Source organism: Pan troglodytes, chromosome 2 (assembly GCF_028858775.2).
Source record: "Pan troglodytes isolate AG18354 chromosome 2, NHGRI_mPanTro3-v2.0_pri, whole genome shotgun sequence".
NCBI lineage: Eukaryota > Metazoa > Chordata > Mammalia > Primates > Hominidae > Pan > Pan troglodytes.
In genome coordinates this window covers 141,530,962-141,545,006 of record NC_086015.1, presented here as the reverse complement: position 1 = coordinate 141,545,006, position 14,045 = coordinate 141,530,962, and the positions used below count along the sequence as shown (strand labels likewise).

At 44.4% G+C, this 14,045-nt stretch overlaps 1 protein-coding gene across 7 annotated transcripts in view; it reads left to right on the top strand.

The window, feature by feature from the left end:
- The first annotated feature begins 1,672 nt into the window (after positions 1-1,672).
- The window catches only part of NME9 (NME/NM23 family member 9), a 54,434-nt gene continuing 42,061 nt past the window's right edge, over positions 1,673-14,045 (top strand). The window contains exons 1-5 of one of the 7 annotated variants that reach the window (XM_009446540.5): positions 1,673-1,799; positions 2,278-2,314; positions 6,693-6,750; positions 12,025-12,128; positions 13,383-13,454. In XM_009446540.5, the coding sequence (XP_009444815.1) occupies positions 1,768-1,799; positions 2,278-2,314; positions 6,693-6,750; positions 12,025-12,128; positions 13,383-13,454 (303 nt within the window). In that variant the 5' untranslated portion in view covers positions 1,673-1,767. Of the gene's footprint in view, positions 1,862-2,277; positions 2,315-6,692; positions 6,751-12,024; positions 12,129-13,382; positions 13,455-14,045 lie in introns of all 7 variants that reach the window. The other 6 variants (XM_063807225.1, XM_009446545.5, XM_009446541.5 and 3 more) reach the window with 6 other exon arrangements.

Here is a 14,045-nt window from a genome sequence, read left to right as displayed (position 1 = left end):
CATGTGGTTTACCTAAATTTGTTTCTGAGGTTTAGCCTGGCAAAGATGTGAGTACATTTTGTAATAGAGACCACATGGTAAGAAATTTAACCCTTTCAGAAAGAATAAATGTCACTATCTTTCCATGTGCTGGCAAGAGGAATTTAGCATCTGATTTGAATTTTATTTTGGAAACTAAATTCTAAGGGAGATTCCACACCATTCAAGAGCTTCAGCAACCACCACCTTGTGGCAATGAACATGATTTGCATCTAGTCAACTCAGTTTGCAATGTGGTGTCTTAAGGACTGCCTGTGGCTCTGTGTAATATTATCATGGAACTGAATATTGCCATGGGACTGAATGCAAGAAAAGAGTAGGTGGATTCGGAGCTGGAGTGGGAGAAGGTAGGATGACAGGTAGGAAGATGTTCGGTCTCCAGTATACCCATCGCCCTGTACTTCACAGAGGGTTGCTGGGTACCTCATGGCCAAACAGGGTATCAGCACTCCCTGGATGGAAATCATTTGGTGTATGCTTCACTTGGGAAGAATTGATATCTTAACAATATTAATTCTTCCTATCCATGAACATGGAATATTTCTTCATTTATTTAAATCTGTGAGATCTCTTTCATCAGCTGTGATTGATTCCTAGTTTAATTCTATTGTAGTCAGAGAACAGACTTTGTTCTATCCTTTTAAATTTGTTAAGCTATGTTTTAGGGCCTAGATTGTGGTCTATCTCAGTGAATGTCCCATGTGAGCTTGAGAAAGAATCTATATTCCGCTGTTGTTGAGCTAAATATTGTATAAATGTCAATTAGATCAATTTCATATATTTTTTTCAGTTCAACTATATCCTTGCTCATTTGCTTCTGCTGGATGTATTAATTACTTTTTAAAAATGGTATGAAAGCATTCTATTATAATACTGAGTTTACCTATTTTTCCTTGCAGTTTTATCTTCTTTTGCCTCACATATTTCGGTGCTCTGTTTTTAAGTACATACATATTAAGTATTGTTATGTCTTCCCAAATAACTGATCCCTTTAACTTTATGTAATGTCCCTGTTTATACCTGATAAATTTCCTTGTTCTGAAGTCTGCTTTTCTTGAAATTAACATACCTACTTCAGCTATTTTTTTAATTAGTGTCAGCCTGGTATAGCTTTCTCTATCCTTTTGCTTTTAATGTATTTTCTTGTAGATAACACACGATTGGGCTTTGTTTTTGAAATCCATTCTGACAATCTCTTTTTTAATTGGTGTAATCAGATTATTCACATTTAAAGTGGTTATTGATACAGTTGGATTAATATCTACAATGTCTGTAACTGTTTTGTATGTGTCTCACTTGACTTTCATATCTAATTTTGAATTTGTAATTTCATATTCTTTGCCTTAAAGAGAACGCTTGCAGACCCCTCAAAACCTGGAGACACCCCCCACCTTGCACACATTATACCGGTATGTGATGGTAGAAAAGCTGCACATCAGTCTTGGCAGGCAGGGCAGGAGGGATGCAGGGATTCACAGATGCGACTGTGCAACGCACAGATGCACTGGGTCTTTGCTTGGTGGGTTCAAACCTCCAGACGCTGACAAACGCTGCAGCCAATGAGTGGGTTCCTATGGTCCGATATGGAGGGCAAGGGGCGGGACTCCCTCCTGCCTCTCCCTGGCTGGGTTCAGAGCCTCCGCGGAGAGACTGCGTTGGGCCCAGAGTGGGCGTGGCTTACGTGTCCGCCGGCTTTCCTGGCAGGCCTGGCGGGGGGGCCAGGTTGCCATGACGACCGCGGCTAGGTCGCTGCAGACTCGGTTGGTGACTCCGGGCGCGTCGAAGATCTTGTACCTGTCGTTCGCAGTGGCTCAGTTTCCCAGTAATCCATAAGAACAGCAGGGATAACAGGGTCCCATGTCGTTTTTTTTGTCAGAATTCCTCGACTGGCGACCCTGTGCCCGACAGGCTGCACCGCGCCCGGCGCACTGACTCCGGCCTCTGCGCGCGCCCCCTGGCCGGCTCCGGGGTGGGGAGGGGGCTTCGCACATCCCCAGAAAACCGCCCGGCGAGCCACGAGCCCGTGGACTGCAGGCTCCGCTTCCTCGTGGGGTGTTCACTTTGTATCAGTGTGTTGATTTGCCGCCAGTTAGAAGCACCTTAAAAAGGGGCCGGGGGCCGTAGGAGGGGGGCTTGTCTGAAGGAGGCTCTGGGCTTGCTGATCCACGCAGCGGTTTGTCGCGAGGCTGCGGGGGAACGGCCCACGGCCGCGGTAACAGGGCTTCGTCTTCTTTACAGAGCCATGGGCAGCAGGAAGAAGGAAATTGCCCTGCAGGTAAGCCTCAAGGGGCGCTAGCTTCCAGCTCTGGGTTGGGCTCGGGGAAGAGGAGGGTGATTAGAGCGGGGTTGCAGTATAAAAGTGACATTCTGTTTGCCAGCAGTACGTGACAGTGTTCTCAAACTTGAGTGATGTACCCTTCCGTCTTAAAGGGACAAAACTTATCTTGGAACCCCAGTGATGACAAATTTTATGCAAACAAAATTAATGCAAACAAAACTGAGTAGAAGCTGTTTATATTTATAGTGCTTATACAACCATAAAACCTAAACATGCATTAAATAAAGCTACAAACCAAGAAAATACGAATCAACATAACTCGATGTGACCGTTATTTTGTTCTTGTTGAAATACAACTGCAGCTTGCACAGAGAATACAGTATAGGTTCTTTTGACTTTGGGCATGAGTCTGTAACTGTGTGCTTTGTGGAGACCCAGTTATCCCACCACTGTTCTCATCAAATTTCACTTATTAACAAATGTGTTTTGAGATATATTATGTGCTGGACATTTGTTATATAGAGTGCCTTACTTCATTTGCATGTGGGACAAGTGAATTCAGAAGCCAGCAACTGCTCTTCTTCTTGGTCCTGGACAATAGACAGTGGTTGATTCTGAAGTGATGGTAAAAACATGCAGGCATAGACCCTGGAATTAAGAGAGAGTGCTTGGTCATAAGGAGATCAGCTGGATGATCTGCAACATGGGAACATTTTAAAACGAACTTAAAATGCCTCATCATCAGCTGGCCCCAGTAAGATGCATACCAAGGCTACAGAGCCTCCTAGATAATAGAGCATTAGTGGTTTTGAGACATCTGGTTTCTCTCTTATTGTCCTCAGTAGGACCAGCAGTTTGCATGTGGATTTCAAAAGCCTAGTGGTTTAAAAAAGAGGAAAGGGGAAAGCAGCATCATTCTAAGGGTACCCCATGCTGGGGGTGGGAGGGGTGTGGGGTGGGGTGGGGTGGGATTTTTAGACTGGAAGTCAGAAGACCTGATGTAGTTCTTGTGTCCCCTATAGCCAACTGTGTCTTTGACTATGTCACATAACCTCTCCAGGCTATAGCTTGCCCATCTATGGAATGAGGATGTTGTGTGAATTATCCCTAAGGGCCTTCTTCCAGCCTTGATATTCTAGGATTCTAGAGTCAGAAGCCACTTCATACGTGAATGTTCTGGTTGAAGTAAATTCTGATCAACTGGTCCTACCATTCATTGCTGTGTGACTCATTTCCTCAACTCTCTGGCCTCCGTATCCTTTACGTGACAGGAGGGATGATACCTGTCCTGTAACGCCTGCAGAGCTGTGATGAGACTCCTTTAGACACTTCCTGGCTGGTCTGATGTTGTCTGTGGTGTCTCTAATGTTATTGCCCCATATTATGGTCATTTCATGTGTTGATGCCCTAGAACTCCTATGGGGGTAATAACTTTTGTTAGCAATGTTGTTATTTTTTCATGTGTATTACTCAGAGCTCTGAGTACAATGCAGTACTCAAAGTAAGTGCTCCCTCCTGCTGAAAGGAGGAGAGCGAGCAGCCTCCCCTCCCGTCTTCTACTGAGGCATCTGTGTAAAGGTCACCTCTCTATAAGGTAAACCCCTTGAAAGCAGTGCCTAAAGTTGGCCAACCCAGGAACCTTGTCCTCTCTCTCAGCAAGGTTATTCAGGGTTCTCTTTATAACTGAGACAGGCAGAAATCACAGGACATCAAGGGACAGTCTGGGTAAAAGGTGCCACACATTCCCTATTCATTCCCTACCAAATGCAGGCTTAGTGAAGTCCGGATAGTTCCCACACTGTTCCACTCTTGCCTGGCTCCCAGGGCTGAGATTCTTCAACTGCCCAGAGTCCTGGCCCCAGAGCTGGTGGGACTCACTCCATGACAGGGGTGGGCCACAGAGAGTTGCTGGTGACTTAAGTCTGAGCCTCTGGGTAGGGGTGTGGGGCCCTTCTGAACGCTTCTATCACCTTCCTCAGGACTGTAGTTGTGGGCCCAGGGTTATGTCAGTCCAACTCTCTTATTTCATTTAAGACATCAAGAAGACTTTTCTGGGTTTCTTTTTCTTCTACTTTTCATTGAAACAAAAAAAGTAAGGACTATGCTTCCTTAAAAGAGAGACTTTTTTTTTTTTTTTTTTTTTTTTGAGACAGTTTCATTCTGTCCTGTCGCCCAGGCTGGAATGCAGTGGCATGATCTCATCTCAGTGCAACCTCCACCTCTCAGGTTCAAGCAGTTCTCATGTCTCAGTCTCCCGAGTAGCTGGTAAAACAGGTATGTGCCACCACGCCCGGCCAACTTTTGTATTTTTTTTTTTTTTTTTTTTTTTTTTTTAGTATTGGCAGGGTTTCACCATGTTGGCCAGGCAGGTCTCAAACTTCTGGCCTCAAGTGATCTGCCCGCCCTGGCCTCCAAAAGTGTTGGGATTACAGGCATGAGCAACCACGTTCGGCCAAAAAAGGGACTTTTAATAGAGGATTAGCAGTTGTTACATGTTTCTTGCCCTTATTGCCAATAATGCATCCTATCTTTTTTAAAGGGACACAGACCTTAGCATACCTGTATTAAGAACAATAGTAGGCCAGGCGTGCTGGCTCATGCCTGTAATCCCAGCACTTTGGAAGGCCGAGGCAGGCAGATTACTTGAGGTCAGGGGTTCACGACCAGCCTGGCCAACATGGTGAAACCCTGTCTCTACTAAAAATACAAAAAATTACCTGGGTGTGGTAGCGGGCACTTGTAATCCCAGCTACTTGGGAGGCTGAGGCAGGAGAATCTCTTGAACCCAGGAGGCAGAGGTTGCAGTGAGCCATGATCATGCCACTGCACTCCAGACTGGGTGACAGAGTGAGACTGTGTCTCAAAAAAGACAAACAAAAAACCCAGTAGTAATTTTTGTGGTCTTTTAATTTATATAGTTTCAAAGTAGCTCACCACAAAAATATGTTAATTACAAAGGAAAAGAGAATAATTTTACAGACAACAGGCCTGACAGACCATGTTAATCCAGTGATCAAAGTGAACATCAGTAACAGGCAGATGGAAATTGTGTCTCATCTGCTAGGGAGTAGTGAGAGGAATGATCTTCAGCTTCTCCAACACTCCAACCAGTCCAGCCAATTTCAACCAGTCCAAACATGCACAGTCTGAATCCAATCAGGAGGAAACATCAGATATGCCCCAACTGAGGGACATTCTACAAAATACCTGGCATGTAGTTTTCCAAAGTGTCAACATTGTGAAAAGAAGAGAAAGACTAAAGAACTATTCCAGACTAAAAAGACTTGACAAATAAATCTAGCACACATTTCTGATTAGCTCCTTTGATACTCAGGACATTATGGGATAAATAGGAAAACTTGCACTCTATCTAAGGATTAAATGTTCACAATATGTCAGTGTTTTTTTTCCCCTGATTTTGATTATTGTATTGTGTTATATAGGAATAATATATTCAGGAGTAATAAGATAACAAGCTGTAATTTGCTTGCAAATACCCCCCAAAAAAATCCCTAAATCTTTATACTGTACTTGCACACTTTCTCTAAGTTTGAAATTATTTCAAAGTAAAAAACATTATACAGAAATGTTTACTATTGGCCAGATATGGTGGCTCATGCCTGTAATCCCAGCACTTTGGGAGGCCGAGGTGGGCAGATCACTTGAGGTCAGGAGTTCGAGACCAGCCTGGCCAACATGGTGGAACCCCGTCTCAACTAAAAATACAAAAATGGCCAGGTGTAGTGGCATGTGCCTGTAATCGCAGCTCCTCAGGAGGCTGAAGCATAAGAATCGCTTGAACCTGGGAGGCAGAGCAGAGGTTGCAGTGAGCTGAGATTGCACCTCTGCACTCCAGCCTGGGTGACAGAGCAAGACTCCATCTCAAAAAAAAAAAAAAAAAAAAAGAAATTTTTACTGTTAATAAAGAGCGACAATATGTATTTCTCCTTGTATTTCATATTTATAAAACCAGAACTCTGTGGATAAGAAAAAAAATGTGAGTGAATGGCAATAAATTCAACTTAATTCTGATACTGAGTGAAAACACAAATTTCAAAATGAAACCTACAGTTTGATATATTTATGTACATTTTAAGGACACAAAAACAATTTATATATTGTTCCTGGACAAATAACATGTAAAATTATTTTTTAAATGCCTGAGACTAGTACACATCATTCTTAGGATAGTGTTTTTTTCTGGGTAAGGAAGAAGGGAGAGAAGGAAGGAGAAAAGAAGATGGGGGAGAGGATAACTTGAACTGTACTTGTAAGTATTTCAGAGATAGAAAGAGAGAAATCTAGAGCAAATAGATTGAATTGTTTCCCTGCCTGAGCCCTCAGTAATACGGCATTTGATCCTCTTTGGCTTTAGGTCAACATCAGCACCCAAGAGCTTTGGGAGGAGATGCTCAGTTCCAAAGGACTAACTGGTAATTCAAAGTAAAATAACTTTTTAGATCCATTCTTTTCTAAATTATTAAATGGTGTGATGAACCATGAAGAGAAGGGCTTCAATGAACACCACTTTCCTATTACCTTGAGCCTCATAAAAAACCAGGTGATGTGTGTGTGTGTGTGTGTGTATCTGGCTTGAATATCAGTAAATTCAGTTCAGGAAATGAGTCAGTACTTAGGGTTGTTTGGTGTTAAAAGTAACAGAAAACCTCTTCTAATTACTTCAGGCACTAAAGGAGAATGCATTGGAAGGAATACAGGGATCTCTTGGAACTCAAAGGATGGAAGGAGAGCCAAGCATCACTGGGACTTGAACCTGGGACTGCAGTCATTAGGAAACAGCAGGCCACTGTCTATGGGCCTCCTCATCCCTATCCTCCTGGCATCAGTTATTTGTTGCACTTAGCAGTTTACCCAGAAACTTAGTGCTTTACAACAACAAACATTGATTATCCCAGTTTCTGTGGGTCAGGAGTCCAGGTATAGCTTAGTTGGATACCTCTGGCTCAGAGTGTCTCACCACGGTACTTAAGGTGTCAGACGGGATCTCAAGGCTCAATGAGGAGCAGATTTGCTTCCAAGTTCTTTTGTGTGGCTGTTGGCAGACCTAAGAAGATCCACTTCCAAGCTCACTCATGAGGCTGTGGGTAGGAAGGATTTAAGTCCTCACTGGCTGTTGGCCAGAGACATTAACTTCTTGCCATTGGTTTCTCCATGAGGCTACTCACAACCTGGTAACTTGCTTCCCCTAGGACAGGGCTCTAAGAGAGGGCACAAGTTGGAAGTCACAGCCTTTTGTTAGCCTAATCTTGAAAGTGATATCCCATTGCTTTTGCCATACTCTGCTCATTAGAAGCTGGTCACTAGGTCCAGCCCACACTCCAGGGCAGGGGATTACACAAGTACGTGAGGACCAGGAGGTGGGGATCATTAGAGACATCTGAGAGGCTGCCTACCACCTACTGTCACCCACTCTTTACTTCTCTTTCTCATTCACTGCAGATATCTCTGTGCTCTGTTACTCTGTGTGCCTGCTCAATTTTTCTCTCTGTGAATATACCTGCTCAGTGTGCTTGTATCTGATCTTAGCCTTGCCCATTACCACCCGCTCCACCAAATGACTTCAGCATTCAAGCCCATTCAAGCCAGATGGGATATCATGGCCCATCACCAACTGTAGAAATCTTTCTTATTCCCAGACCCAGTGCAAAATTAGCCTCCTCATATGAAATCTTTCTGGAACCTCTGTGTGGTCATGTCCCTCCTGGGAGCTCTTAGGGCACTTGGGGTGAGACTCTGTCTCAATCCCTCCAGCACACACCCCACTTGCTGCGGCCCCTGTAGGGAAAGACCATCACAGCTTTTCTCCTAGACTCTAAACACAACAGCATTGCTTTTTCTTCTTCTTCTTTTTTTTTTTTTTTTGAGACGGAGTCACCCAGGCTGGAGTGCAGTGATGCAATCTCGGCTCACTGCAACCTCCGTCTCTGGGGTTCAAGTGATTCTCCTGCCTCAGCCTCCCAAGTAGCTGGGATTACAGGCACGTTCTATCACACCCAGCTAATTTTTGTATTTTCAGTAGAGATGGGGTTTCACTGTCTTGGCCAGGCTGATCTCAAACTCCTGACCTCAAATGATCTGCCCACCCAGGCCTCCCAAAGTGCTGGGATTAAGGCGTGAGCCAGCACACCCGGCCAGCATTGGCTTTTTAATCTCACATCTGTAGTAGACTTGCCTGGGACTGAGGCCAAGAGGGTACTAGATAAATGCTGATCCAGTTGTGTGGGTGTCAGTATTGCCACACTCTACTGTTTGGGGGATTATAAAGCCTTTTTGATGGTGCCAAGGCTTAACCATTTTGTCCATGTGTCTTGTCTGGGCAACTGGAACATGGCTCCAGGTGAAAAAAATCATTATTTCTATTTCTTTCACAACTGTGAAAAAACCACCATGCCTTAATTTTTTGAGAATGTATCATGTGCCAGCCACCTTACTAAGCACCCTATGTGATAGTAGCTAACATCCAGTGAGCACTGACCCTCTGCCAAGCCTGGTCTAAATGGTTCAAGGGCCTCTGTTAACTGAAGGCAGCAGGGCCTCCTCTTTGCTCCTTCTCATCAGGCAGTCTAGAGGAATATATAGATATGGAGCATATAAATACATAGATATGTGTTTTTTCTCTCTCCAGCCAGCAGAAATTTGCTTCCAAAGTGAACCACCAGTATCTTGGAAATCTTGCCTTCTGCTGGCTCATTTTCACCTGCTTTCAACATGCCAAAGTCCCTTCAGACCTACACATGCATGCACAGACACACACACACACACACACACACACACACACACACACACCTTTTTCTTGTCTCTGCCATTCCTTCCATGTGGCTTCTCTGTTTTGCTTCCTCTCACTCAGAGTCAAATCAAACACTTCCTCTCTGGTCCCTCCCACCCCCTACCCCCCACCCCCGCTTCCTCCATAACTTTGTGAAGGTGCCTTTGTGCCTACCACTCCTCACAGAGCCAGGGCGTCCAAGAGGGAGGGAGAAGCTAGTAGAAATGGCAGGTGCACTATCAATACAAATACAGCACAGAGAGTTTAGGCTAATTGAGCCCCAGCTTTTTTCCTTTGGGATTTAAACCTGCCCTTTTCAGTGGGCCTGTGTACAGGGCCCTCTAAGTCTTCAGGGACATTTTCCTGGCTTGACCCAAATGCCCTTTTTGGCCTTCACCCAAATAACTGTAGTAGGTTGAAATTAAAAAAAACAAAATCTGTCAATTGTGAAACTCTTGTCTTCAGAAAAGCCCAGAACTTTATCCTCTACCTGGATGCTGTGGAACCCAAATCCCACTCTCCTGCCCCTCCTCTCCTGCTTGGATGTCTGGTTGCCTTTATGATCACTTGTCTTTGATTTTCTGGTTGGTACTGAAAACCCAGCCTGTTTAGAGTTGAGTTTGTTCTCCTTTCCCCTTCAACAATCTCTCCCCACCCCTCGCTAGTTCTTTTTCTCTGCCAGGCTCAAAGGTGAAGTCCTTTTCACACCATCTTCATTTTCATCCCTAGTATTTTGCCTACATTCTTTTCATTCTATCCTCTGCCACCCCTGTGTCTGGCTTCCTCATCCCTCCTATACCCAGCTTGGTTCTCACATTCTGCAAAATTGTGCTACATGGCTAAACCAATGAACACTGCTGAATTCATGCGTCTTGCTTCTTCCCTGGAGCAGTTGAAAGAGCATGGGCTATGGCATCAGGCAACACAGGATTTAAAACTTGATTCTGCTGTACTGTGGTTTAAATGTGTCCCCCTTCAAAATTCAGGTGTTGAAACTGAATGGCCAAAGTAATGGTTTTAAGAGGTGGGGCCTTTAAAAGGGGAGTAGTGCCCTTCATGAGTGGCATTAAGTGCCCTTATAAAAGGGCTTGATGGAAGGAGTTTATTCCTTTTGCCCTTGACTTCCATCATGTGAGGATACAGTATAATTCTCCTCCAGAGGATGCAGCCCTTACCTGACCACCAAACCTGCTGGCACCTTGATCTTGGACTTGCTAGCCTCCAGAACTGTGATAAATAAGTTTCTGTTCATTATAAACTGCCCAGCCTGTAGTGTCCCATTATAGCAGCATAAATGGACTAAGGTATACTGCTTGAAAATTTGCTTTCTTACCTTAGGTCCATGACTTCACCTCTTTGAACTTCAGTTTCCTCATCTGTATAGTGCAATAATGATATCCATCTCACTGGGCTTTTTAGAGAAAAGCAAAGTGCACCTGCCCTCTTGCAGCTAAAGCAGAATAGCTTAGTCTGTTTATGCTGCTGTAACAGGACACTACAGATAGGTAGTATATAAAGAACAGAAATTTATTTCTTACAATTCTGGATGCAGGCAAGTCCAAGATATTAGCTCCCTCTTCTAATACTTACTGTGAATCCTCATTGCCTAGTGATTCAGGATAGAGCTTCTCAAGCCCCACATTCCAGATTCCTCCAGTGATCCCTGCCACCACTTCCTACCACACCATCTCGGGCAGGTCTGGTCCAGCAGGCTGCCCAGGAGTCCCTGAGTCTGCCACCTGTGCCTGGCTGCCCATCCTTTGCACCACAGTCTCCCTCTCTTCCCATTCAAGCCTGGGCTCTCTACAATGCCCAGTGCAGGTCACCTCTTCATGGGAAGCCTTCCTTCCCTGGTTACTATAGAACAGTGTTAGTACAGTGCCACCAGTTTCTATACTAACTTTAGTCATGACAATTTATATTGTGTTATATTAATAGTTCTCACTTGATGGGAAAATTTTGAAATGTGAATCTGCAATAAGTAAAATCACAAATTGCACACTATTAAAATTGGCAGAGCTAATCAATTATTAGCAATTTTGACACTATCTCCCTGTGACTATGCTACTCTAGCGGTTGAACAGAAATGCTCACCTGTGTGGAACAGGCATGAACTCTGGGAGTGTTGAGGCATTTTGGCAGATATCCCTCCTCTAAAATATGGCCACTGGTATGTCACCATCTAGCCCTTGCTGCTGCTTCATGGTCACGTGGGGCAGGTCCTGCACAAATCCAGTAGACAGGAGTTGGCTTGGTTTGCTTAGCTTCCTGTCGATCACATGGTTCACAACACTCAGATGAGAGGGTTCCCTTACATCCAGCCCTGACATGTACTATAGATTGGGACTAAAGAAGAAAAAGGTATCCAAGTTTCTCTCTAGCTCTCTATCAGGCTCACTTTCTGGGAGAAAAATGTTGATTTTTCTAAAGTAGATAAAACTCTGCTCCACCCAAAGAAAGTGGCTTTTAATTCATCAGAGGAAAAGGTCAAACCTGTGTTTGTTATCAAAGGATTACATAAAAGTCAATTGTGTGCTGCTGGGTCACCTACAGTGACCTCTCCTTTTTAGAATAGACAGTTTCAGTCTAATTCCAATATAATTGAGGGCCACCCTGTGTTAGGCCTAACCCTGAATGTAGCCTGAAGAACCCTTAAGATAAAGGAGCCATGTTAAGAAAATTATTTTCTGCTATGCTTATACTGTATTCAGAATTCAGTATACCAAGTTCATAAGAATGAGGACTGGCTGTGTTTCCACCCTGGCTTATAATCTCATGGGATAGTAAATCCCTTTAACCATTAGATATCCCGGCAAATGAATGTCCATTTGAGGGGGGTTAGAATGTACAGGTATAAATTTTGCATGGTGTGGTGGGAGCTGGCGTCTACTGAATGTTCCTGCTTCTTGGTTCCACACAGTTGTTGATGTCTATCAAGGCTGGTGTGGCCCCTGCAAACCTGTGGTGAGCCTCTTCCAGAAGATGAGGATCGAGGTCGGCCTGGACCTTCTGCACTTTGCATTAGTAAGATTCTCTCTCAGCCAACAGTCATACAACATTGTAAAAAGAATTTAAAAATTTAAGAGTCAGGAAGGAGAAGTGTGAGAGTGGCCTTTCTCAGGTCATTAAAAAGGAATCAGTGTGGACTTTTTGTTGATACTGTCATGATACTTTCTAATTTCTCTAGTTATGAAGGTTCCTATTCCCCACCCCACCTCCCTGTGTCCCTCTTGGCTTGAGCAGTTCTTGGTGCTGTATGAAGAGAAGAAATATATGTCACTCAAATGCATATTCTCCCTCTTCTTTTTTCTTTTTCCTGTCACCCAGGCTGGAGTGCAGTGGTGGTATCACGGCTTATTGCAGCCTTTGCCTCCCAGCCTCAAGTGATCCTCCCACCTCAGCTGCCCAACTAGCTGGGACTATATAGGCACATGCCACCATGCTTGACTAATTTTTTAACTTTTTGTAGAGACAAGGTATCATTATATTGCCCAGGCTGGTCTAGAACTCCCGGGCTCAAGCAATCCTCCCACCACAGCGTCCCAAAGTGTTGGGATTACAGGCGTGAGCCACCACCCCAGCCACATCTCCTTCTTGGCTCGTGAACACTGTTGACTGAAATGTCATTTTCAGAGCAAAGGGTTTTAAGATTTCCATCCTCTGCGCCATAAAGGGGAACTTTTAGCAAATATTTATTTGGATGAATGTATGGAAATGGGAATAAATTCCAGAGAAGTGTGCAAGAGACACTGTTGATATGCGGCATGGGTTTGAGGTTCATAGGCAGTGAAGACAGGAGAAAATATAACTTAACACTAATCACTCAAGAAGTTGGACTTCAAGGACTCTGCAGTTCCTCCTTTGGCAGTCAGTCTTGGTGCTTCCATAAGGAGTGTGCTGTAAAAGGGCTTGCATGGGGGATCTCTTATGCCCATGTGCAGCAGGTTTCTCAGACAATGAAGGTGGTGCCTGAGGACCTTCACCTCGGTTGTCAGTCATGGCTGCAGAAGGACATTAGCCAGTAATGCTCCCTTGGACTGGTGCAGTAGCTGGGGGGGTAGGAGATATTCTTGCTTCCTCATTTGATTCTTCAAGAGAGTACATGTCTGCAATTTTATAGGACAGCTCTGATTAGCAGGAACAGCATGAGAGCAAATCGGGGCTCTACCTGGGGAAGTCAGTCCTGGGGGTGTTCAGTTCCCTGTGTGGTTTCCCACCAATCAATCGGGCCCTGCACCCCCTGCACCCAGGGTACCTGCTGATAGTGGTTTTCTTTAGGCAGAGGCAGATCGTCTTGATGTCCTCGAAAAGTACAGAGGGAAGTGCGAGCCAACCTTTCTGTTTTATGCAGTAAGTACATTTTCAGAATCAGAACTATTTGACGATTGCAAATCATTAGAGTTCAAAATAGAAGCATCTCACTGATATTAATTCACTCTGGGAGAATTAATGGGAACCACCAAGAGGCCTCACAGATTCAAACAAGTGATGCTGTTTTCTCTGATGCCTCCCAGTCTGTTTTTATGATGTTGGCTACATACAGACACCCCCACCCCCAAGTCTAACTGGTGATACAAGCTGCTGACTAGGATGGCAGCCTGAGGGCCCTGTGCCCAAGGAGGTGGATGACACAGCACCCTGGTGGTCACTGTGCTGGGGCAACCTTCCTGACTTGCTGTACACGGGGAGAGAGTACCAGTCACTCAAATGTACATGCTCCTTTCTGGCTCATGAATACTCTAGACTGAGGCTTCACTCTCAGAGCACAGGGTTTCAAGATTTCTATCCTTTGCTCCGTAAAGGGGAATTTTTAGTAAAAATAGATACTCCTTTATGGGGCAGACAAGCTCTTCATTCACTTTTATTTAATCAGAAAATGTGAAGATAAGTTTACAGAAAGTTAGAAATGAGAGGGACTATTGAGGAAAACCAAGTGGCCCA